Source organism: Castor canadensis, chromosome 11 (assembly GCF_047511655.1).
Source record: "Castor canadensis chromosome 11, mCasCan1.hap1v2, whole genome shotgun sequence".
In the NCBI taxonomy this organism is placed as follows: domain Eukaryota; kingdom Metazoa; phylum Chordata; class Mammalia; order Rodentia; family Castoridae; genus Castor; species Castor canadensis.
In genome coordinates, this window is record NC_133396.1 from 108,181,828 (window position 1) to 108,208,920 (window position 27,093).

The 27,093-nt window shown below is 38.0% G+C and overlaps 2 protein-coding genes across 3 annotated transcripts; both read right to left on the bottom strand.

The window, feature by feature from the left end:
• Positions 1-262: 262 nt before the first annotated feature.
• Positions 263-1,574, bottom strand: Lce7a (late cornified envelope 7A). Its single transcript, XM_074048969.1, has 2 exons — positions 1,488-1,574; positions 263-831 (listed from the first exon to the last, which is right to left on the bottom strand). Exon 2 carries the CDS (start codon positions 811-813, stop codon positions 511-513), a length of 303 nt encoding a protein of 100 aa, XP_073905070.1. The 5' UTR covers positions 814-831; positions 1,488-1,574; the 3' UTR covers positions 263-510.
• A 14,107-nt stretch (positions 1,575-15,681) lies between these two features.
• Positions 15,682-16,863, bottom strand: Lce6a (late cornified envelope 6A). 2 transcript variants are annotated; one of them, XM_074048082.1, is made up of 2 exons: positions 16,762-16,863; positions 15,682-16,144 (listed from the first exon to the last, which is right to left on the bottom strand). In XM_074048082.1, the coding sequence occupies exon 2, from the start codon at positions 16,121-16,123 to the stop codon at positions 15,881-15,883; it is 243 nt and encodes an 80-aa protein (XP_073904183.1). In that variant the 5' UTR covers positions 16,124-16,144; positions 16,762-16,863; the 3' UTR covers positions 15,682-15,880. The 2 variants fall into 2 exon arrangements, with proteins under 2 accessions (XP_073904183.1, XP_073904184.1); XM_074048083.1 differs by lacking the exon at positions 16,762-16,863 and adding an exon at positions 16,656-16,742.
• Between the last annotated feature and the right edge of the window lie 10,230 nt (positions 16,864-27,093).

Sequence of the window (27,093 nt, forward strand, 5' to 3'; positions counted from 1 at the left end):
TGGGAAGCTGAATGTCCTCACTGAGCAAGAAGAAAGCTCGGTGACAGTGACAACTGCAGCAGCAGTAGAGCAACAGGGCCACTTGTATTTTGAAAGCATCCACTCCTACTCTCTTCTGCATCTTTCCTTGTCACATCCCTCTGAAACATCTCTGATTCTGGGTTTGTCTGGAAATTTTCTACCTGGCTGGCACATTGTGGGGATCTGCTTAAAGAATCAGATTAATGCGGGCTCCACCAGGGAAACCAAAAACACCACAAAATTGAGGGTACCAGGAAAGATAAACTTTATTTTTACACACTGATTAAGACTTTAGGAAGCATATATTTTCTCTTGAATTTATGTCTCCTTGAGATAGGACCAGAGCCAAGACCAGGAGTTTCTCCAGAAGAGAAGCCTATCACCTATGAAGCTAGTTCAGGAGGAAAGAGAAGAAGTGCAAAAGTGAGGCAGGACATCAGTTCAAGGCTGGTCCGTGGCCATGATTCTTGGTTTCCCAAAGGTTGAAAGTCAGCTGCAGTCTCCAGAACTGTGGCAACAGCTGGAACATACAGAGGACTCATTCTCACAGCAATCAGAACATTGAGGCTGGGGTAGGTAGACTCGTGGAAACCTATCAGGCACTAGATAACAGCTATCTTCAAAACCAGAAATACAGCAGGTAGAAACACAGCAGGAGGATGCTGGAGGGGTACAGGGAGGGGGGCACAAAGCAGGAACTGGAGGGGTCTGAGGAGGACACTTGGGTGGGCATTTGGGGAGGCACTTAGCAGGGATCTGGCACTTCTGATGCCTTTGCTGACAGGACATCATGGAGAAAGTTCAATTATCCTAAAAATAACAGAGATATTTTGAAAATCCAATGAATGCAAACTGTGGTTGTATTAATATTTTTCTATAGAGTCTGAAATTCTGCAATTGAGTATGTGGCTCCAGAGGCTGTAACATAATAGTGGAGCAACCTTGCTCCTGGAATAGGAGAAGTCCAGCAACAAGTAAGTTAAAATTTGGTAAACCTTCTCCCACCTGGGCTGTTTCTCCCACAACTCTTGACTTCAAAAGCAGCATCTTAGGTTACTAGATAGTCCCTCAAATCTTAAATTAGTTTTTAATACATTCTCTAGTTTCTGCCTTCATCATGTTTTTAGCCCAAGTGCATTGTTTTATCATTTCATCATCACTCTTTCTTTTTCCTTTCTTGCATCATGGGCTCTGCCCTATCTTACTCCAGCACTGTGTGGCTGTCTCTTGTCCTACAAATTACCTGCCCCTCTCCCCTTGAAGCCTTACAACTCCATTCTCTGGCTAACATTTACTCCTCCTAGATGGCAATTTTGAACCACCTTCATGATTTCCATGAGCCTACTGTTCCTGAAATTGCCTATTGGTTCTCATTCACTCCATCCTGAAGTGGCTTATCCCATTAAACAGAAGTGTGGCAGCCCCAACCATCCTCAAACTGCCATCAGATCAGTAAGAATACTCACCTTGACCTCCTAACCTTCAGCAGGTGATGGAATTGAGGAGACCCTATGGAGAGAAGCCTTTTATACATATACTGCATCCAACTTGAGGGAATGAACCATGGATGATGTGCAAGCTGTTTGCCAATCAGGTGGTTGATATGACAACTTCCCACATTCCAGTGGCCCCATCATTCTGTCATTTCATCACTCTGGGTCACTACCAGATCCTCATAAGTATCTTCTCAGAACATCTTTCCCTCCATAAACCTCATAAATATTTCTATAAAGATAAGAAGATCATGGTTTTCAAATGTGTTTATAATGACACAGCTTGGTGATTGAAATTAGAAATTCTGGAGGAATCCAGAGGTTCTTTTTTCTTTATGTGATGCTGGGATTTGAACTCAGGACCTTGCAGTTATTTGGCAAGTTCTCTACCATTTGAGCCATGATCCCAATCCCATATGGAGGAAGCCAAAGCATGGCTGGGCAGCAGATTTACAACTGCAAATGCAGGACCAACCCAGGGCATAGATAAGGGTGTCTATAGATTTCATCAACAACTGTAGAACCTGTATTGAAGCACTCCTGGGGTATATTGAAGGCTCAGTGTATTTAATTCAGACACCAATGCACCTAAAATGTTGGCCAGTAATGTGGCATCACAGAATGGCCCCACTGGAAATGGTTTTAGGGTACTGCTTCCACTCTACACATACATCAGGCAGAGGAGAATCTTAAGCTTCTGCACAGTCTGCACTAGCAACCATATCTTCTGACTCCCGAGACCATTAATCTAGGCACTTTTCTGTTTCACAGCCACTTCTTTTCTACTTGCTCAGTTACATCCACTGAAACCTACTTTTCCCCTGCCCATCAACTCCCTTATTCACTCATGCCACCCCCACCCCATTTTCTTTCCTTAGTCCATCATTTCCACCATTCTTTTGCCAATATAATAAACATTTTCCCTGTTTGGCTTATCAGTGCCCTTGATTGACACAACTCCGGCCAAATCATGCCTGCTATTCCTAATTGCTATAAAAATGTAAACAAAAAGATATTTTTCAGATTAACTTCATCAGAAAATCTTGGTCATATATCTTGCCTATGCCCCAAACATTGGTTGGAAGCTCACATGTACTTTCCTGCATTGACAGTGTGCATACACCATGCCTTTTCTCCTCTTTTGAACTTTCAAAACCTTCAGTCGCCTTTAGACAAATGAATGCTTCCTCTACTGCACAGAGAAAACAGTTGTTTCAAAACATAAAGTACTTCGTCTTACATCTCCTAGATATCAACCCCATTTATGCCCATAACTATCCTTTATGACTTCCCGTGTTACATGGGGGGAGAGTTCTTGTCTTTTCTAATGCCTGTCCCAAACCCTTTGCATCCTTGCATCTCAAGCCTCATTTGTACTGTTTCTCCTATAAAATGCTTCTATAGCATTCTGTATTCTTATAACACCATGCTTATATTTATTTTTCAATATTTGTCACCCTGGACAGAATAAATTTCAGTGTTTACTGATTCACTTTTAATTCTCAATGCCTACAAAATACCTGACGTAAGTACTCAAAACTATTTGTTCAGTGAATTAATGAATGGTTTGTGTTTGAGGCAAAGATCTCCCTTCCTTTCACTCTTTTAGAGAAAATATTTTGGGAGACCAGGTCAGCAGCAGACACTTGGGACAGGTGTAGGAAGCTGTACCCAGAGTGGAGTACTTGATGCTGTTCAGCAGTAAGAATTTACATTGAGTCTTTGTGAAGAGCCTGACTCTGGTCTTGGCTCTGCTTCTTTCTGTGGGTTTCAGAGAAGACTGGACCAGATGATCTCAAGTATGTCTTTGAGTCTACATTTTCATTTATGAGTATCAGACTTCAAGGAAGCCAACACTTAGACCAGGTACTGCCTTTTCTTGCTTGATTTTCATCCTGAACACAATTTACCTGGGGATGAGAGTGACGGTGAACTTGGTGATGAAGGCTGTTGTGTGAATACATGAAATATTTGAAGGAAAGTTCACCAAGTGAGAAGAACTCCATATATTCTAGTCTATTTAGTCTGTCCTTTGAATATTCTAGTCTATTCAGTTTTTGTTTGAGAAAATTACTTACTTAACATTTTGCTTCATGGTGCCAAAGGAGAGGAGTGTATATCTATATAATTCTTGCCTAATTGTGCCTCTCCTGATTGGAGGTGGGAGCTATCGAAGTTCGTATCTGCAGATATGGGGAAAATTATGCCCATTACCTGCAATTAACCCCACTAAAATGCAAGTAATTAAAACATCATTCTATTGTGTTGATTTAATACCATCAGTTAATTATTGATGCAAAAATGAAAAAAATTATCCCAACTAAGCCTTTCTTATAGTAACTTTGGCAACACCACTTTAAGGGTATTAATTTGTTTATTGAGTCCCTGCTTTGTGCAGAGTTTTGGGAATTCAAAGATTGAGCTTTTTTTTACACTTTTCCTTAGGGAGTGGTATAAATGGAATGAAATGAAGGAAAGGATGGAAATTAAAATTTATTCTAAACCTCCAATCCATCAGACATGTCATTTGCATTAATTATCATACAATATTGCATGATAGTTTTATGGATTTCTTAATGTTAATCACATAATACATATAAAAATAACTGAATCTCAAAACCATCAAATAATATATCTGTAATTAAAATGCCAATGCCTTGATTCCAAAACCCATGTTCTTCCAGCTTCTATATACTACGTAAAGTCATGAAGCTGATGCAATAAAGACATATAAAAATGGAAGCAGCATAAAAGGAGAACTAGGCATGTCCAAAAACAGCAACTGTCACTGTCTGGTGGCATTCCTTTCAGAAGAGATCACCTTAGGAAGGTAAATAGGAGTAAGTCAGAGGGTAAGGGGAAAACTGGCATTCTAGATTAATGGAAGAATACATGCATAAGCAGAGAGCTCAGAATGAGCTTGGTCTGCTCTGGAAAGAGAGAGTTGCTGTATCAATATTGGACATATAAGAACAAGGAATGGAACAGTGTCTACACTGAAAGGAAGGAGAGCACCAATCATAGAGAGCTTTATTTGCTTGGTTGTATGATTTTAGCCTGAAGATTCATGGTTTATAAGTTATATTCTTTGGAACCCTGATGCCAAGATTATCAAATTGCCATATTTTCTGAGAGCCACAATTTCAATAAGAGTCTTTTGGCACTCCCAGCTTTTCCTCCATGCCCGCATCATTGCCTGCTGCATCAGCTTCATGTCTTTAAATGATATAGAAAGCTGGAAGACTATGGGTCTTAGAATCAAAGCATTGGTATTTGAGTATGGGTATGCTACTTAATGTTCTTTGAGCCTTATTTTTTAATTAATTTGTAAAATGAGATTAACAATAACAAACTTATAGAACTCTCATACTGAGATAATGCAAGTAAGAGTTGACAGATAATAGAGTGAGAATAAATTTTAATTTCCTTCCTTTTCTCCCATCATCTCTCTTATTTGAATTTTATTTTAATAAATCATTAAGTACAAATCCTTGACTATTTTGTCTGTTTGGCAGGAAGAACCCTAGAAGACAATAATCTGAGTTTTGTTCCTAACTTCTGCTCTAACTACACATTTACCAACTTTATACATTGGTGCTATACATATGATTTAATTTGAAAATAACATCATGCTGCTTAAAAAGAAATGACCAGACATACCTGGTCATCCCTGGCCATTAACAGAGATGTATGATCAAATTTAAATTTCAGAATGAAGAAGGTAAGGTGGCCTTAAATGCCTTGATTTGGACCCTTAAGAAGCTGAAGTCTATGGCAAATGGCTAGCCTGCACATTTGATTTGAAGATAAGAGTTGGACTTAGGGAGAGCTCTTCATTAATGAGCTTGCAGAAGTAGGGATTGGTTGGAAGATGATTGGAGAGTATCTGCTTGTGCCATGTCTGGGCACACTGGTAAATTCCTATGCACAGCTGGTACATTCCTGGACTCTGTTCTCATCTGTCCATACGCTTCTTCACCATCCTTCCTACATGAGGATTCAGGAATGTTATGGATTCCTCCTTGGCTTAGGTGTGTCCTTTAACACAAGGGTGAAGTACCAGCCAGGGCCAGCATTGACATGCATGAGATTCTTATCAAGCTAATCCCTAAATGATGAAAGAACTAAAAGCAAGGATCATTTTTTTTCCCTTAGTAGTTGGTCTTTGAACAGTCTTCCTGTTGGCCAAAAGAACAGGAAGGCATATTATCTTACTCTGGAAAACAACACTGTGAGAGGATTCATGGTCCCCCCAAGGACAATGTTACTCATACCAGAATAATTTAGAGATCATTGCTGTTTGTGCTTCTCTTAGTCACAGGAAATAGTCATGACCCATGTTCAATGTATTTGGAACATTAATTTCAGTTAGTGGATTGAAGAAAGAGGCAAGATGTATTCAGCATAACACATTCTCATCATTTTTGTGAAATGGCCTCAAAAGTCAGTCACTCACCCTGTCTGCGATATAGGTCCATCAAGTATAATAATGTGTTTAGAAGAAATAGTGTGAGCTGGAAAAACTAACACTGTGTCCAACACTGTGGGTGTTCTATAAGCTGTAGTTATAATTATAAGCAGTATTATTTATTACAGTCTTTGGGTTTTCTCTAGCTCCTGAGTTCTATTCCTGTAGGATTCAAGGCAACACTTCTATATCATCTGGAACTAAGGCTATAGCTCTCTCTTCCTCTATCACCAACTGTGGAAAACTCCCATGGAAAGAAGTAGCAGGACATCCCTGGAACACAGGTCTAGTCCTGACACTGACCAGCTGTGAACTACTTACCTCTTCTGGGCCTCATCTTCTTCACTTGTAAAATGAGTGTTGTTTTATCTTGATCTCTGAGGTAATTATGAGAATTCTGTGCTTGGGGTTGCTCCAGATCATATGAGAACTTGGGTGACTCCTTGATTGATCATCTCTGATGATTGAGCTGTCCAGTCTCTTCTGTAACAAGTAAAATGATTCCGTCTTTGGATTCTGGACATCACTCTGGCCCCTCTTGACCTTGTTGAGTGGGCAATAACTAAACATCCTATTAGGAGCATATGTTTACAAAAGTCAACATCAAATGATGCCTATTAGTCCTAAGATAGCAAAGGATGAGGAGACTTCCTTATCTCTTATTTTTCTCCAGGCAAAGATCCCAAAGTATTTCTAAATCTTCCAAGAAAGGAGACTCTACAGCTTATAATGACATAGTTTTCTTACTCCTGTGTCAACTCAGCCCTTTCTGCTGATGTTAGAGGTGGGCTCCTTTCATCCAGGTGAGCAGAGCAGATCTCTGTCACCTTTCAGTTTTGGAGACTAATGTACTGACAATGTCTCTGGATCACCACAACCATGTGGTAGTTTATTATTGTTCTTTCTAATTTTACAAAATAAGAGGACCTGGCTCCACAGACTTTCATCCTGCTATTAACATGCCTTGAGAGAAAGACATGAAGGCTAATCCCTTTCCCACCACTCCTCACCTCAAAACGTGTTTCCATTTGAAAAATACTGTTATGTTGATGGAGGAAAGCCAGTACTTTGCACTCTTAAGAGCATGGGTGAGTCATTTGAGAAGCTAAGAGTTTTTGGTTTAACACACCTGTGACATTAGTGCTCTCTGTCCTGTCATTCTAAGCTTATAATTCTAGACCCTTCCTACTTTAACAGATGGTGGTCACACAAAGACAGTCAATAACATTCTTCCATATTTGTACTACAAATATATATTCCACACATTTTGTTTTCTCTTCTTAACAATGCTATGGTTTGGGTACATGGAAAAAATGAATATCGGAGAATTTAAAAGCAAATATATATCACTCAGTGTCTTGGTTCCACAGCAATTGGGCCAGCCTAGCAAGGAATTGATGAAGCAAGGAAACTGTTTTTCTATTTTATTTCTGGGGATGTTGTAGATCAGGGATTCCAAATTTGGCTATACATATGAGACACAGGGCAAGTTGTTTTAAAATGCAAACCCCTGGTCCCTAACTAAGACCTACTTGAATCATAATCTCCAAAGACTGAGTCTTAAGTATTTGCATCACTTAAATAATTCCTGGGTGATTTTGCTTAATTTAAGAGCCACAGTCCTAGAGTGTTCTGGTAGAACCATAGAAATATAGGCATATCATAGAACATCCTGTTAACAACATTTTCATGGATTTCTACTACCTTCCACTGAACAACTCTGGGGATCTTCATAGAAAGTTGAAAATGTAGGAATCACAGGCAGCTCCTAAAATCATTCAGCTTTGGAAAGGCCTCAGTAAATATCTGGTGGTGGTTGTCTAGCCAAGTTCTTATGTTCTCTCTCCCACATGCCTAATCATCAGCTTTGTTGCATAAAAGGAAATGCTTTTAGTTGAAGAATTCATTACCTCACAAGAAAGCCTATTTTTTCAGACTATTATCTTTGTTTGAAAATTCCTCCAATAAATGCATAAGAACAAATACTAAAGAAACAATGATAATGATAGCTCAAAACACAGTTCTTTATATATAGTGGATACTTATTAGAAGTTTGTTGAATTAGTTAATTACAAATAAAACAATTCATTTACTTTGCTTATATGTCTTTATTTCACCAATGAGACTTGAAGCTTCACAGAAGTCATCTTATTCAATGCACAATGTTTAAATAGGGAAAGAATCAGGACTAAACCTAAGGGCAATTCATTTTCAACACAGCGTTTATGCTTGGGGATGGGCAGAGAAGCAGAGATGACATAGAATAATTCCATGCCAGTACCCTGCTTTCCAGAAAACAGAATGGTGACTCAGTGTCTAACTTCTGCAGTCAGATCATTTAGTTCTATTCCTCATTAATTGTACAACTTTAGGCTTGTCACTTGGCATCTCTGCCTTAGTTGTTGATCTGTAAAATGGTGATAACAATTACATCTGCTTCATAGAACTGCTGTGAGAATTAGATAAGTAACACATGTACAGTGCTTAGAAGAAATGTTTGGTACATAGTAAACTATACATATAGATAAATGTTGTTCTTGCACCTATTATTATTGTTGCTGTTATTTGGCTAATTCAGTCTCCCTCAATGATGAGAGAGGCTTTTTATTTCTCCAAGATGGTATGAATACCATGAACACCAAGAGAACTTGTGAGTGGCTAGATAAAGCTGGTTTCACAACATTCCCTATTCCACCCACAGAAGTATCCCCTACAAAAAAAAATTTCCATGAACCTTGCATGGGTTGAGACTGTAGCTGTGATAATGGATACTGAGATAAATCAGGCACGAATCAAGTTGACTAGAGTCATATATTTGGGGAATGATTCTCATATATGCAATGAACACAACCAATGGTTTAATGATATAATGTTTCAATAAAAGGCCCATTAGAGACAATGGTTGATTCTAGGTCTAAGGAAGAAAATATACAAGATGAGCCTGAAGCATATTATAGTGCCAGAAATCCAGGAGGTGCTCAAGGAGGAATCAATGGTGTTATTTTAAAGGGACACAGGAGCCAACTAAAGAGCTCCCAAAGCTATACCAACATGAACCACAGCATAAATAATGTACTATTGGATTGTAAACCAAACTATGACATAGATAGATACATAACATTCATGAGTTCATTCTTATATAAATAAATGATTGCATAGGTTAAAATGGGGGACACAACAGACAAATCTTTCATAGAGAAGAATTCCAAATTTATATAGCTACTAAGTCTTCAAGGAGGTGGAGCACACTTTTACCCTTCAAATAGGCTGTACATAGTGATTTTTACAAAGAAGGAGTGTGGAAAGAGAAAGACAAGGAGTGACTTTGTAGTGGAGAAACATGACAAACACTATTTCAGCCTATTGATGAAGGTCAGTATCAATAGTGATGTGATGTTAGCATATAACCTTGATATGATATGATGATAATGGCACCATTCCTCTGTGGTCTTCCTCTCGATAGTCTGTAATCCTATCATAATCATGAGAAAAACACTAGACATATGCCAATTGAGAGACATTATACAAAGTACCCAACTCCTGAAAACTGCAAAGGTCATCAAAGTAAAGAAAGTCTGAGGAACTGTCATAGGCAGGAGGACCTAAGGATAGATGGTCATTGAGTGAAATATAGTATCCTGAATGGTATCTATGAATACACATAAATACTGGTAACGCATGCACCATTAATATAAGATGTTAACATGGGAAACTGAAGGAAAGTATACAGGTATTCTTTAGTACACTTGAAACTTTCCTGTGACTTTAAAGACATTCTAAAATGAAAGGCCATTTAAAAATAGAGTACAACCCAGTTAACTTTATTAAGTTTAATATGTACTAAATGTACTATTACTAGTGTACTACATTCCTAAGATATATAATTCCCTCCTCAGTCTCCCAAAGCAGGTACTGTTAATTTACCTAATTTCTAGATGAGAAAACTGAAGCATCTAGAGGTACAGAAATTTCTGTTATGCCACAAAGTTATCAAGGATTTGAAATGGATTTCATCTGATAATACTTGGATTAGCTAAGGAAGGTTTGGCTTAGAACTCTTGCAGTTATATGTAAAAATGAGATGTGACTTAATTAATTAATAGAAAATTAATACATTTACATGAGAATTTAAAATCAAGTTGTCCAAAATTTTGTAGAATTAAAAAAATTGTCTCACTCTAAATAATCTGCAAATATACTTATTTCTTTTCTGCCTGTTAGCCATACTATTACTTTCTTAATGTAAAACAAGGGTTGAGCCTATGTTCACCATTCTTCTTTCTCTTCTTATTCCAATGTGGTTTTACTTTTTAATGTAATTGTTAGCCTCTACAACATTAAATGCTATTTAAAACTTTATTTCTTTTTCCCTCAAGCTGAGACAGTATTTCTTGATTTCCCACTAAATAAAAGAAAAAATTAGAAGCACATAGTTTCTTTTACCTCATGTTTTTTCTATTTTATCTTTGCTATGTTTGCAGAAATAAGTAAAAGCAATGGTTTATTATTTATGCTATATCTTTAAGTTTATAGTATCCAATAATAAAATATGGACTGTCAGGCATCACAAAATAGTAACTACTGAAAGTGTTATTCTGAGGGAATAACAGCCTCAGCAGAGGTTGACAGTGATACCAGGTCGAAGAGGGTCCCATTGTCTTGACTAGAAATGCAGGAGAAACTGGGTACATTGAACTAATTGATGTAGTGGGATCAATGGGTTCAAATTTGATTGTTGTGTAAGATCTTATTTTGCCAGAAGGCTGGAATTGAAACTTCAGGGAGGGCAAAACACTGGTGGGACTTTCACCTAAGGATTTTTTGTTTTTTTTTTTGTAAGATATTTTATTTTTTATTATTGTTCTGGATGGGAGGTACATTGAGGTATTTACAAAAGTTCTTTAAAAATATCGAATATATCATACTTAAATTCACCCCTTCTACCATACACCTTTATCCTCCCCTCCCCCCATTCCTTGAATTGTTTCAACATTTTTCCATTCACATACATGTGCACCTGGTATTTACACCATATTCACCTTCCTACAACTTTTCTCCCCTTTCTCCCCTTCCTATGGGTACCAACCTGCACAGATAAGACCTATTCAACCCTCCTATTCTTCAATTTTGTAAAACAAAAAAAAAAAGACAGTTTTGCTTTTTCAAGATAGCTACACAGGGAGTTTCCTTATGGCACTTCCATGTATATATGTATTATAGCCCTAGATGGTTCATCTACTCTGTTTTTCTTCTTTCTACCTTAGTCCCTTTCTTATGGTTGTTTCAACTAGTTTAAAAATTCCATATTCATTCTTGTACAGAGAGTTTATCAACCATATTCACCTTCTTAACTCCTTTTACCTTCCCCCTTCAAATGTGACCTCATCTTAGTATGACCTGTTTTTCATAATGTTGTTATATTTGTTTTAGGTCTACATTCTACATATAAGAGAACACATGCAGCTTTTGGCCTTCCAAACCTGGCTAATTTCACTTAAGATGATATTCTCCAGTTCCATCCATTTACCTGCAAAAGACAAAATTTCATTCTTCTTTGTGGCTGAATAAAGTTCTGTTGTATATAAATACACATTTTCTTAATCCATTCAGCAGTAGTGGGGCATCTTGGTTGTTTCCATAACTTAGCTGTTGTGAATAGCACTGCTATAAAAGTGGGTGTGCAGGTGCCTTTGTTTTAACCTGACTTACATTCCTTTGGGTATATACCTTGGAGTGGAATTACTGGATCATATGGCAGTTCTATTTTTAGGTTTTTGAGGAACCACCATACTGTTTTCCACAGTAGTTGTACTTATTTACATTCCTAACAGCAGTATAGTATACACCCTCACCAACATTTATTGTTGTTTGTGTTCTTGATGGTTACCATTCTAACAAGAGTGAGTGGAATCTTAACATGCTTTTGATTTGCATTTCCTTTATGGCTAGGGATGTTGAACATTTCTTCATGTGTTTTTTAGCCATTTGAACTTCTTTCTTTGAAAAAGTTCTGTTCAGTTCTTTTTTCCATTTCTTCACAGGGTCAGTGATTTTTTTGGGAGTTTAGTTTTTTGAGTTCCCTATATATTCTGGTTATTCATCCTTTGTCAGATGTATAGCTGGCAAAGATTTTCTCTCATTCTGTGGGCAGCCTCTTCAATTTAGAGACCATTTCTTTTGTTGTACAGAAGCTTTTTAATTTCATCTAGTCCCATTTGTCAGTCCTTTCTCTTAGTTGCTGAGCCATTTGAGCTCTGTTGAGGAAGTCATTGCCTATGCCTATTAATTCCAGTGTATTCCCCACTCTTTCTTGCACTAGCTTCAAAATTTCAGATCTCATATAAGGTCCTCAGTCCACTTTGAGTTGATACTTGTACAGGGTTTCAAACATGGATCTAGTTTCAGTTTTCTGCCTAAAGATATCCAGTTTCCTGGAAACATTTGTTGAAGAGGCTGTCCTTTTTCCATTGTATGTTTTTGGCTCCTTTTTCAAAAATCAGGTGGACGTAGCTGCATGGATTCATATCTGGGTTCTCTGTTCCACTGGTCTTCATATCTGTTTTTGTGCCAGTATCATGCTGTTTTTATTACTATGGCTCTGTAGTACAGTTTGAGTTGATATTGTGATACTTCCAGCATTGTTCTTTTTGTTTGGTATTACCTCGGCTACTCACAGTCTTTTGTGCTTCCCAGTGAACTTTAGGGTTGATTTTTCAATCTCTGTGATGAATGTCATTGGAATTTTGATGGGAATTGCATTGAATATGTAGATTACCTTTATTCACCTGAAGATATTTCAAAACATCTCAGGGAACTCTCTTACATACCCAGCAGCCTTTTCTTAAACTTACATGTTCTTTATTTAGTCCAAAAGATACAGCATTTTAATTTTCTAAAAATTAGATAATAGAACAAATTAAATATCAATAGGTTAAGTTTCTCCATCAAAATAAAATTAATTTGCAAGAAGAAAATGTTTAAAAATATGTAAGTTTTTAGACTTTGTTAAAAATATAAAGTTAGATATATGCTAAAAAATAAATGGTGCTAATTACCCAGTTTTGTTGTTCTTATGAAGTGTTACATTTTTTATGCAAGACATTGAAAATATTTATTTAGCTGGATATCTGTGGCTTGTGCTTCTAATACTTAGGATGCTGAGATTGGCAGGATTGTGTTTTGAGGCCAGCCCAGGCAAAAAGTTTGGGAGACTCCATCTCAATTGATAGCTGACTGCAGTGCCACATACCTGTTATATCATGCCACAAGGGAGGCTGAGATTGGGAGGATCACAGTTCCAGGCCAAATCAGGAAAAATGATTGTGGGACCCCATTTCGATGGGAAAAAGCTGGACTGAGTGGCACATGACTGTCATGCCATTGACCGTGGGAATTGTAAACTAGGAGGATCATGATCTAGGCTGGCTGGGGAAAAGGCAAGACCCTATTCCCAAAATAGCCAGAGCAAAAAGGGCTGAAGGTATAGATCAGGTGGTAGAGTGTCTGAATAGCAAGTGTAAAGCCCTGAGTTCAGCCCTCAGTACTGCCAAAAATTTATTTTAATTAGCAAATAAACCTTGTGTGTATCATGAACAACTATTTTGAAATATGTACATTGTGGAATGGTTAAGTGAAGTTAATTAATAAGCATTACTTCTCATACTTGACATTCTCTTATGGTGAGAACACTTCAAGTGTGCCTGTCTATATAGGTTGTCAGTATATAGAATACTTAGTATGAATCTGTGCTTTTCGTTACTTATTTGTATAAAGCAAAAGTATAATGCATGTTTAATATTAAACTGAAGTCATACTGAAGCTACTGTAAAAAAGGCACTCATAATATTGACAGTTATGATGAATAAACATGTTTTAGAAAATGCAGTTTCAAACACAAATTTTTGTGAAGAAAAATAGTGATCAAATCACTAGTTTACCTTCATTGCAGTATTTTGACTATTTTGAAATGAATTTGATACAGTCAAAACAATCCATCCGTATAATAAACTATAGCCTGGACAACTAGCACAAGGAATGCAAAAACTGACTAGAGTAACCCGAATAAGCCAAAATATTAAGTGGTATTCTTGCTTAAAAAATATTTTCTGTCAACCCTTTTTTTCATTGTTGTTTGGTTAATATCTGCCTTCAATAAAGTGTAGGAAATAGAATATTCTTATACATCTATTTAGTTGAAAGATTTTTAAATATTGATTTCAAGTAGTCAATACATTTGTATAAAAGGTTCTTGGAAAGAACACCTAAAATGCAAAATATCAATTTTTGGTTGTGTTAACTTGGATGTATAAGAATATCCTATTTCCTACACTAGGTGATAATATCTTGGTTGCTCTTATTCCTCTTATGCTTATTTGCATTAACAAAACTTTTTTGTGTGTAGTTCTGTGGATTGAACCCAAGGCCTCATGCATGCTAGACAAGTGTTCTACCATTGAGCCACCTCTCCAGCCTCCTGCATTAATACATCTTTATATAGGTATGCATCATTTATTTAATGAGAAAAATTACCCATATAAAATTATATGTTATTATTCCACATAGATGCATACAGATGTATGTTGTAACAGAGATAAAATCAGATCCCCAGCATCATTAGGATGACTAAACTCTGGAAATGATCATCGTTATGTCTTTGGAAATGGTAGGCTGAAATTCTTTTCTGAGACTAGTCAATAAAATCTATTTCATTAGATACATATGTTTTCAGTGCATCTCTGAAAATGTATTCTGTTGAAACTATTTACATGAAACTTATATGTAACATGGTTTAACCCCTCCAGACCTCTATAATTTACATCGGGCTCTTCTCGACACAGGCCATTAGACCCTGGACTTGGGCTCAAACTTTCCCCAGAGGAACAATATTCCAGTAGCTGGAATTTTTATACTTAAAGTTCAGCAAACCCAGCAGGTTTGATTACCATAAGGAGCTGGGGTTCTCAAGTGTACCAAGTCAGTCATCTCACACCTGTAACTCCAGTCAAACTGAAATTCATACCTCTGAGCAGTGCTTCACTTGCCACGTGTTGGTGTATGCTGCACTTCCACCTGGAAGGTGGTTCCTCCTCATTCCACACCTCTAGCACCAATCATGCCTGTCTTTAAAAGCCCTGTTAATTATACACTACTCAAGGAAGCCTACTTTCCTCACTCCCAAGTGGGCCACTCTTCCTGTTTCTAATCTGTCTCCAAGGCCCAAAAACCACTTTGGACCCACTCCATCAAAATGAATCTCTCAATGCTGCCCTTGACCTTCTATACTTTCTATTTTCTGCTTTAAGTTCTTTTGGACACTAGTTGAGAGATAAAAATAAATAATTAACTTAAAATTACATTTATTAATCCACATTTTTCACTCTGGAGTGTGCCTTGCTTCTTCTACTGGTTTATCAAATTTGCTAGAGTAGGGTCAAATTTGCCACTTGCATCTGTAAACACAGAGGGCATAGTACCTATGTTGAGTACATAGTAAGTCCTGAACATAGGTTTATTGTATTAAAGCCTTGGTGCTAGAATCCTGTAATCACAAAGGATCATGGCCATGACGCTACTGAGAACTGGAGCACAAATCTCCAAACACGTCTCTGAGAGGACACTTGCTCTCTTTGGAGGAAAGCATCTACCTGAGGGGGCCTCAGTACTTCTGAGCAGGGATAAAGGACTCACAGAAGTCACAGCCACACTCTAGGCACACAGCTTTATTGTTGCTGAAAAGCTGCTCAGCCTAGTTCTCACTTCTCACATGCTAGGGACCAGGAAAAGTGTTCTCAACCCAAAAGAGAGGTGGAGGGTCTGGGCTTCCAAGTAGAATTAGTACATGAAGTTGGTTGGGGAGAGAGCAGCTATACTTGTGTCCTGCTCCTCTGTGCCTGGTTCCTTAGCATTCCTCCTCTTTGCAGTGGTAGGTTGTGCCACCACTGAGGCAACGGGGCTTTCGGCGAGCCCTCCTGGGGTGAGCTGCACTCTGAGCACGGGGTTTCTGGGGGCAGGAACAACAGTCTTCTTGACAGGAAGCCATACAATGATCAGAGCAGGAAGTCAGGCAGGAGTGTGGGCATTGGGGTGGAGAGCATTTGGGAACATTTGGAGGTTTCCAAGATTGCTGTTTCTGCTGTGACATTGTTCAGCTAATGTGTTAAATCTGGAAGAGAAATGGCATGTGGTTATGTCAGAGACCCAGGCAGCTTGAGTGTTTGTCTTTCTTCTCTAGGAGCTGGAGTTGTCAGCAATAGAGCTTAGCATTAACAACCTGCTGAAGTCCATCCCGGGAGAAGGAACAACAAAATCAAAAGAGTTAAACACTTGGGGATGTAAAGTCTGAAAGGAATTCCCAGATATCTCACTCACCAACATTCAGGTTAATAACTTACTCTTCCTCTTAAGAAAAGGAAAATAAATCAGAATCTAGCTCAACTAACAGTTCACTTTTCCCAGGCTGGTGTCTACCACAGTCAAGTAAAAATGACAACCAAGTCTCTGCTCTTTCTCCACTCAAGCTTATTCTGACCTGAGACCACTAAACTTGAGTGAAGTCTTTCCTCTGTTTCTCTGGCCCTCTGGCATCTATGGTTTTCTCCCATGTCAAATTATTTGGGATCTTTTTTAAGGACTTCTACTTCCCTTCCTTTCTCATTCCCTCAAACTTCTTCTACCTGGCTTAACAGCACCCTGGAAGAGACAATACGGGAAATCAGGACTGCCTTAGCAGCTCCCCAGTAAGGGATGTCCAAGTGTCTCTCCACCTAGAAGTAGCCTTACCCTAGAGGAAGATGAGTGAGCAAGCATCCCAGGAGGATTCTGGAGGCCTTGTGGGGACAGGAAGGCGGAAGCTTTTTTATACATCATCCAACTAAAGCCTCCAGGCAACCTCTTATTGGAGGACAGCCATGGGACAGATGACCTATCTGGATGTTTCACAATTCCGAGTGCTGGATTCCTTAGCTACACTCAACTGGGAAGTGATGCAAAGGGATTTCCATGTGAGGGAGCCATCAGAAGACTAAGGCCTTCAGATTGGCCTGGGTGGAAGTGGGTGCACTGACCCAGTCTTATGACAGCCCTAGGTTATTGACCAGGGGTTTAAGTGCTGCTATTGAGTTCTATTTAGGACAGGGAATATGAGGTTTAATGCCATGCAGAGTCTGAGGAAAACCCTTGCTGTCCACACAGTCACTTATGACTCAACGTACAGATGCATGCCATGGGCCCCACGGCACTTGCCTGATTCCCCAGCCACATTAGAGTTCTACATTCTCTGGATTCTAGGCTGTCTCTTACAACCTATATAGCTACTCTGGATCATGGTGACCTAGATGCATATCTTATCTCCTCTACTAAACTGTTTCTAGATGACAGGGACCTTATCTTTATCACTTCTGCATTCCCAGAGCCTGATGCTGTCTGACAGAAAGAAAATGTTCATTAATATTTGTTAAAGAAACAAGCAATATGCCATTAAAGTAGACTTCGTATTTCAGGAGAAAAATTAGGACAATAAAGCCCAATTCATTCTTCTTTTTGAATCAGATGTTCATGTCATGTTTCCATAATTCTCAGCTAAGACATTCGTGAAAGTATGGGCGCAGCTCACCTTACACAACAGGCTGAGAAGGGGCAGAGAGAATAATGTTCATGATTCTGCTTCCTCTAAGATATAGAAAGGGAGTTGTGTGTGTACTTACCAAGGAATCCTGTGGAAAAGCCTTCCAAAGAATGAAAAGCTTTCCTTCATCTTTAATAAAAATTGATACTATTCCATGTTGGGTGTCTTAATGTGGGAATACTCTCATCTGCCTACAGTCTCTCACTTCTGGATACTTCCAGCTGGAAATCACTACTAACATGCACAGCTATTTAAAGATACTGATAAACAATCTGTCCATAGGGATATAGGGATTACATTTTAGCTACTTCTGTATTCCTAATTTCACACACACACACACACACACACTGCAATTAGGAAACAAGTGAGAAAAAGATGAGCAATTATAAGGGATCATACAAACATTCCTCAAGTCAAATATAGCTCAAAGGAAAGCAGTGCTGGAGTGGGATAGGTATAAGGATGTATCTAGGATGCAAAACAGGAGAAGGCCAAAAAAGGAGCTACTGCTGGAGCCCAAAATCCAACAGGGCAGGATTACTGGGGCACACCTGCTTCTTCTGGGAAGACTTTGCATGTAGTTGGGACGAAGGATGAGAAAAGTCCTTGTGAGCAAAACACCACCACCATGTGGGAGAATGGTATGCAGCCTATAGGATGGGAGAGAGAGAGTCACAGAGAGAGAGAGAGAGAGACTCTGACCTCAGATATGAGACCCCTTCTTCCTTCCTTCCTCTCCTCTACCCCCTCAGGCACAAGAAATAACTCTGATTGCTCCTCAGGAGTATTTTACATGCACTAAGCATTAGTGGGAAGGCAATGTGACTCTAATCTCCAAGGTATCTATTCTTCCTTTTCCCCACCCAAGACATAAACCCATGTTATGGAAGCCTGATGCATCACATGCCCATTTCTTTGAATTTGACCAATAAGCACCCAACCCTTATAATCCATATCAAAGGGCTGATGATTCTTTCTGGGGGTTCTTCCCTGAGCACAGTGCTGTAGGTGAACTACGTATCCTTTCCTCTTTACATCTCTCCCAGATCACTCCTTATAATAAATCAACCACAGAAATCTCTAGGTGCAGTCGTTTTCACTAAGCCAATTTAATTACATATAGGTTGCTGTTGGGGTCAACTCCAAAAAAGATTTGTACTTACAAAGGAGTATATTCAGCTTCTAAGTTTGCTTAGCTCACAAAGAGAGGATTTTCAAGGCTCTAGAGTTATACTATCTTCCAAATGGACTTATAAGTCCAGTTAGTTCTAAATCAAGACCCTAGAAATTTAATGTTCTTCAATTCCCCACTCTACCTCTCTTCCTAGTTCAGGTTGTATCTAAAAGTAGAATTCTGTAACTTGAAATTTATTAAGCACAACTGTGTACTGTATATAAGAAGGAATAAAAGACCCATCTCATCCTTCAAAACTCTCACCTAGAGAGAAAGTAGATGTATTAAAAGATAGTAACTGGAAGATGGAGAAACAGAGAAGCATGTGAATTCTGGTCGTAAGTGGAAAGTGGATTTAGTAAGCTTAAATGTATCAAATTAGAATGACAGTGTCTGTAGAGATATGGCTCCCACTACTATGAGTTGAAGACAGCACCCCATTCCTGAGAATAATCCCTTCTCATTTCCAGTCACTATTCACAATCCAATTTATCTGAGCAATAGAGGCACCTCCAGGCCTCTTATCTCAAATGAGGCTACTCTAATTCCTACACATCTGGACTTTTCTTTGTTTCCATTCCTCTGGTGCCCCAAATAATCTGGATATTTCTGAGACAACTCTCCAAATATATATTTAAAATATTTTATCTTGATTTATTTTTCTGTGAATAATTGCTCTGTTAAATGTTATGATATTATCAGGGCATTCTGATGTCTTCAGGATAAATCTAGACTCCTTTGGTCAGCATTCAAGGACCTGTCTACTTGAGCCCCATCTTATAATTTCATATTTAGCTCTTGACATTTCCTTTCATCATTATATGCCCTCCTCTGCTGAATGAATGGATTCATTGTATGGTTGATTGACTTTTATTCTTTCTATCTTTCTCCATCTTTCTCTCCCTTCCATCCTTTCTGTTTCCCTCTCCTTCTTATTCCTTCCCTCTTTCCCTTCTTTCTTTCTTCCCTCCTCTCTCTTTCTCTCCCTTCCATCCTCCTTCTCTCTCCTTCCTTCCTTCCTTCCTCCCTTGCTTTCTTTCTCTCTCTTTTTCTCTGTCTCTCTCTTTCTTTCTTTTACCTTTCCATTTTCTGATAGTTCCTCTTCTGAGCATTCCCCCTATATTCTCTGCACTAGGTTCCTGAGCAAGAAAGTCTTTCAGAGCATTTATTATGTTATGCATATAATTTATTATGATCAACATATTATTAAATCTGAGATTGTAAACATTTTGAGCAAGGGGCTATGACTCATACATCTTGTAACCCCTTTCAGTGTATACAATGTTTCATTGTACATACTGGTTAAAAGATTTTTTAAAGTCCCCATTGCTAGAATTTTCAAAACTCTTTAGTTTGCAGGATGCCTTCCCAATGTTATGTTCTGAGTTGATTAATTTGATGAAATATGGACTCAGATTATGACAAAATCACACACAATGAGGTTGAGATAATCCGCATCACACTTGTGAACACCTCAACAATAATTTTGAGTATATTTTTTACTTAGATTGTGTCAGAGTTCAGTTTGAGAGAAGTTTTCAGGAAATCTATACTGTGACTCTTATAACCTGCAGTTCTAGGCCAGAGTACTAACCCAGAGGTTCCATATGTCAGGTCTGGCTACTCATCCCATTACCTAAATATGAATACCCAATACCAAATGAAGAGATGATTAGTGATGAAGAGCAGAAAATGGAGATTTATTATGTGGCACAGGCATGCTACAGGAAGAGGCAAAGTAAGAACTCCAGCCATCTGTGTGGTATAGACATGAGCTTTAGGTTTAAGTAGAGGAAGAATTGGGTCAGGGGCCAAAAGGTATACATAATTAAACAGTCTCAGTCAAAGTGTTGCCTGATTAGTTGTTATCAAGAGGGAAAGAAGTTGTTATCATTGTCATCATTTGAGGGGGACAATCTGGTCACTACAAAAAGGTGTTATCTGGTAGCAATTTCAATTCTTGTCACAAAGTTATCAATCAGACCAGTAAAATCATCTACACAGCGATAGTTGGCCTAAAAGCAGCTACCAATTAAGAAAGCATTCCAGGAAGCATTCCTTCCTGGAATCCAAGGTGACTTTGAAGTGACTGGAGAGAGAATGGCTCTGAACAGGAAATAGGTGTAAAATGGAGGTAGGAATGATAAGCTTTTTAATGCTGTTTCCAGTTAACTTGTGTTCCCAAGTAAGCAGTAAGTGCTTTTTAGCAAAAGCAGATTCTAAGTATTTGTTTACTCCTTCAAGTATCTTATTTTTGAAGCCAGCCTTGATCACATTTTCTCAGGAAGGAGGGCTAAGAGATATTCTGGTCCCAGCTTTTCTTTGCTTCAGGTAGGATTATACCTGAGAAGACATTATCCAGACTTATCCTAAGGCTATAAAAAGATGAGCTTAGTGTAACCTTTTTCATCAAAAGGGTCAGTTTCTTTTTTTCCTTCTGTCACCATCCAATGAAAGAGGGGAAGCATATGAGATTTGAAGTCAAATAATTAAAACAGTGCCTAGGTAAATTACTGAAAAAAAAGAAAAAAAAAAGCAGACAAGCAAATGACACCAAATTCTGAGGGGGCAGGGAAGAATCATTATAAAGAAATGCTACAATATAATATAAAAAGACCATTTTTGAGGGCCAGGTGTGGAACTTCACACCTGTAATCCAATCTACTTGGAAGGTACTGATCAAAGGATCATGGTTTGAGGCAAGCCTAAACTAAAAGTTAGCAAGACCCTATTCCAAAAACAAGTTAGGAATGGTGGCAAATGCTCATAATCTCAGCTACTCAGGTGGTGGAGGTAGGAGGATAATGGTCCAAAGCCAGCCTGGCCCAAAGTGGAAGGTCCTATATAAAAACATAATAGGCCAGAAAGAAGCTGGGAACATGACTCAACTGAGAGAGCACTTGCTTAATAAGTAGAAGATCCAGAGCTCAAACTCCAGTATTGCCAAAAAATTATTTTTCAGCAAAAGCCATTTGCTATGTGTTGATAAATAGGAAAATTTCACTGTTACTCAAAAAAAGAAACAGTCTTCAAAAACTTCCCTTGAGAATGTCCAAAGGCTAGACTGAATAAACACAGATTTACAACAACAATTGTAGCTATATTTAAACAATTATTAAAAATCATGCTTAAGTAAAAGAAGATATGATAAAAATGTTTTATCAAATAAAGAATGCCAATAAGCAACTAGAAATTATTATTTTTTTTTTCATTTTTCTTTTATTATTCATATGTGCATACAAGGCTTGGTTTATTTCTCCCCCCTGCCCCCACCCCCTCCCTTACCACCCACTCCACCCCCTCCCGCTCCCCCCCTCAATACCCAGCAGAAACTATTTTGCCCTTATCTCTAATTTTGTTGTAGAGAGAGTATAAGCAATAATAGGAAGGAACAAGGGGTTTTGCTGGTTGAGATAAGGATAGCTATACAGGGCATTGACTCACATTGATTTCCTGTGCATGGGTGTTACCTTCTAGGTTAATTCTTTTTAATCTAAATTTTTCTCTAGTTCCTGGTCCCCTTTTCCTATTGGCCTCAGTTGCTTTAAGGTATCTGCTTTAGTTTCTCTGCATTAAGGGCAACAAATGCTAGCTAGTTTTTTAGGTGTCTTACCTATCCTCACCCCTCCCTTGTGTGCTCTCGCTTTTATCATGTGCTCATAGTCCAATCCCCTTGTTGTGTTTGCCCTTGATCTAATGTCCACATATGAGGGAGAACATACGATTTTTGGTCTTTTGAGCCAGGCTAACCTCACTCAGAATGATGTTCTCCAATTCCATCCATTTACCAGCGAATGATAACATTTCGTTCTTCTTCATGGCTGCATAAAATTCCATTGTGTATAGATACCACATTTTCTTAATCCATTCGTCAGTGCTGGGGCATCTTGGCTGTTTCCATAACTTGGCTATTGTGAATAGTGCCGCAATAAACATGGATGTGCAGGTGCCTCTGGAGTAACAGTCTTTTGGGTATATCCCCAAGAGTGGTATTGCTGGATCAAATGGTAGATCGATGTCCAGCTTTTTAAGTAGCCTCCAAATTTTTTTCCAGAGTGGTTGTACTAGTCTACATTCCCACCAACAGTGTAAGAGGGTTCCTTTTTCCCCGCATCCTCGCCAACACCTGTTGTTGGTGGTGTTGCTGATGATGGCTATTCTAACAGGGGTGAGGTGGAATCTTAGTGTGGTTTTAATTTGCATTTCCTTTATTGCTAGAGATGGTGAGCATTTTTTCATGTGTTTTCTGGCCATTTGAATTTCTTCTTTTGAGAAAGTTCTGTTTAGTTCACATGCCCATTTCTTTATTGGTTCATTAGTTTTGGGAGAATTTAGTTTTTTAAGTTCCCTGTATATTCTGGTTATCAGTCCTTTGTCTGATGTATAATTGGCAAATATTTTCTCCCACTCTGTGGGTGTTCTCTTCAGTTTAGAGACCATTTCTTTTGATGAACAGAAGCTTTTTAGTTTTATGAGGTCCCATTTATCTATGCTATCTCTTAGTTGCTGTGCTGCTGGGGTTTCATTGAGAAAGTTCTTACCTATACCTACTAACTCCAGAGTATTTCCTACTCTTTCTTGTATCTAGCCTCAAAAAAAATCAAATACCTAGGTGTAAACCTAACAAAAGATGTGAAAGACCTCTACAAGGAAAACTATACACTTCTGAAGAAAGAGATTGAGGAAGACTATAGAAAGTGGAGAGATCTCCCATGCTCATGGATTGGTAGAATCAACATAGTAAAAATGTCTATACTCCCAAAAGTAATCTACATGTTTAATGCAATTCCCATCAAAATTCCAATGACATTCATCAAAGAGATTGAAAAATCTACTGTTAAATTTATATGGAAACACAAGAGGCCACGAATAGCCAAGGCAATACTCAGTCAAAAGAACAATGCAGGAGGTATCACAATACCTGACTTCAAACTATATTACAAAGCAATAATGATAAAAACAGCATGGTACTGGCACAAAAACAGACATGAAGACCAGTGGAACAGAATAGAGGATCCAGATATGAAGCCACACAACTATAAGCAACTTATCTTTGACAAAGGAGCTAAAAATATACGATGGAGAAATAGCAGCCTCTTCAACAAAAACTGCTGGGAAAATTGGTTAGCAGTCTGCAAAAAACTGAAACTAGATCCATGTATATCACCCTATACCAAGATTAACTCAAAATGGATCAAGGATCTTAATATCAGACCCCAAACTCTTAAGTTGATACTAGAAATTATTTTTTTAAAAAAACTAAGGAGTGAAGGGAAAATGGCAGATTAGAGACACCCAGGACATTCTTTTATTACCAAGTGACTGGAAAAAAAACAACAAGGGTGGGGTGGTGTGAAAGGCAGAGGAATTATAATAGTAAATGCAATAAAGTTAAAAATCAAGTGAAATCCAGACAGACTGAACTTCAGATTTGTAAGATAAACAAAATCCCTATCATCAGGAGCTTGGAAACATAGCAGGGAAGGGGGAGAATCACCCTCAGCAGAGCTTTAAGTGAAAGAGAAAAAGGAAAAATTTAAGTGTTTGTACTCTGTCAAAATACTATTTAAGGTAGGATATCTGTAATCTGTGCAAGAAGCAAGAATACTTTCAAGTTTGCTAACTGGTGCCATGATTGGGGTGAATCATTTTAAGAAAGATCTTACTGTCAGGCTTTTCAGTCAAGGGCAGCAGAAACCTCTGCATTTTTATATCACCAAGCCCCAGAGGCCTCCTGTCTTCCCCTAGCTAAGCAAGTAACCACTCTGAAAGTCAGTGTGGGCCCACAAAACTAGTTGTGACAGATGTCTATATAGACAGATGTCTATATGGTGGGAAGTACAGGCAGTGCTGCACAAGGAAACAGATGTTGCTCAATTTAGAAACAGTGGCCCATCCCTTGGAAAAGGAGTGAGAGAGGAGTGAGACCAGCTATGTATGGATATGAGTGGGGTCTGGGATAGGGACCAGAAAAGCCAGGGCAAGCAGGATCACTCAGTGCCTGAGCCTTACTCCCCAATACATATTGCTTTAATCATTTCTCCTTTCCTATCTGTAGCTCCAGAGACATTAGTGGTAGAGAACCTCTGTGGAAGGGAACATCTAACTGGGCAGTTGATAGACTCAGTCAGCAGGAGCAGCTAGACAGCAGCTCCTGCACTCACTGCATTACTGGCCCTGCCTACAGAAATAACTGACACTATCATCACAACAGAGATCATTGTCATTGCTAGCATACAAGTGTACAAAGCAGAGCAAGGATCAACCACCATGCAGCTCTTTCTGGTTTGACCTGTCTGGAGTGAGAAAGAAAACAACCCCTCCAACTCCACCCATACACATACACACACACACACACACACACACACACACACACACACACACACACCTATAAATTTCAAAATGAGAAGCCTGAGATAAAAGCTAAACATCATTATCTTCCATCTCCTTGGTTTGGAGAGACTGTTGACTTATCTTTTTTATTGTTTTGCTTTCCCTCACTATTATTTTTTAAACTTTCATCCCACATACCTTTTCTCTACTTACCTTACTTCTTTTTCTTTTCTCTCCCCATCTTTACTTTTTATCACTTTATTGTTAATACTGTTACCTTCATCAATTTTTAACCTCCTTGTTCATTCTATACTATCTTAACTCAGTCATTTTCCATTCTTATTAAGGTATAGTTGGTATTTCTAATTGCTTTTGTTTTAACTATGTTTAAATATTTGATTTATTTTGCTACTGTTGTTATTACTAAGATCTGTTTTCTCCCCTATGTGTAGAATGGGTAATTGAAACCTCAAGAGAAATTGTTCACTAAAAATATCCCTGTAGAAAATTGAAAGAGATGTCCATCCCAACAAATGTGAAAATCACAATGAAGAAACACAACAAGTATGAAAAGTAAGGCAACATGACTCCTCCAAAAGGTAATAACTAAATCCAAATATATCCAAATGGTTGAAATGCCAAAGAATTCAAAAATCTAATTTAAAAAATGATCAATATCTTCAAGGAGGTCAAACATGAATGTAGTAAAGAAGCCAATTTAAGACTTAGATAAGAAATTCTGCAGAGAAATAGAGGTTCTGGGAAGAAAATAAGCAAATAGAAATCTTAGAAATGAAAAGCTAGATAAATCAAATTTTAAAACTTAATGGAAAGCAACATCAATAAACTAGATCAAGCGGAAGAAAGAATATCATGGATTTAGGAACTATTATATTCAGGTAGCAATAAAAACAACAAAAAACAGTCCTGACCACAACTTTCAGGAACTCTGGAACACAATTACAAGAACAAACCTATGAATTTTTTGATGTAGATATGAAATATAGACAAAAGGCATAGAAAACTCATGTAATGAAGTCTTAGCAGAAAATCCCCCAAATCTAAGCAAATATATGAACATCCAAGTTCATGAAGCATTTAAAGCTCCAAATAGAAAAGACTAGAAAAGAACCTCTTCATATCATATTTTTATTAAGATGCCAAGAGTACAGAACAAAGAAAAATATTGAAAACTGCATAAGAGAAGTGCCAAGTTACTTACAAAAGAAACCTGTCAGAATCATCAGACTTCTCAGCAGAATCCCTAAAATCCAGGAGAACATGGAATGATATATTCCATTCCATGAGAGTCAATAACCTACAATAAAGTTTACTCTGTTGAGTGAAATTAAAATCAAAACAGAAAGACCATCCAAGATAACCACAAGCCAAAGTAATTCATGAACACTAAGCCAACATTACAGAAGACACTTAAAGAAATATCACACAGAGAAAAGAAGAAAGAAATTCATAATCACGAGAGCCTGGAGAAGAAAAAAATCTCAGTAGAAGAATACATAAATGAGAATTAGGAAAGAACATAATATTATCAACTCAGTAAATCACCAAACCTCTAAGATGAGTAAGGGAGAAAGAAAAGAGCAGAGTACTCAAATCCAAAAGGGAAAGACAAAAAACAATAAAATTAATTGTTAGAATTAACACATGCCTCTCAACAGTAGCCATAAGATGGTCTTAACTGTACAACTGAAAGATTCACAATGCTGATTGCATTGAAAAACAAAATCTAACTCTTTGATCTTTGTAAGAAACACAGATAACTGGCATAGACATTTAGAGACTGAAAGTGAAATGATAGAAAATGATATTCCAAGCAAAGTGAATCTGAAAGCAAGTTGGAGTAGCTATACTCACATCTGTCAAAGTAGATTTTAAGCCAAAATGAATCAGAAAAGAAGAAGAAAGATACTAGATACTAATGAAAGGAACATTCCATTAGAAGTTATAATAACTATAAATA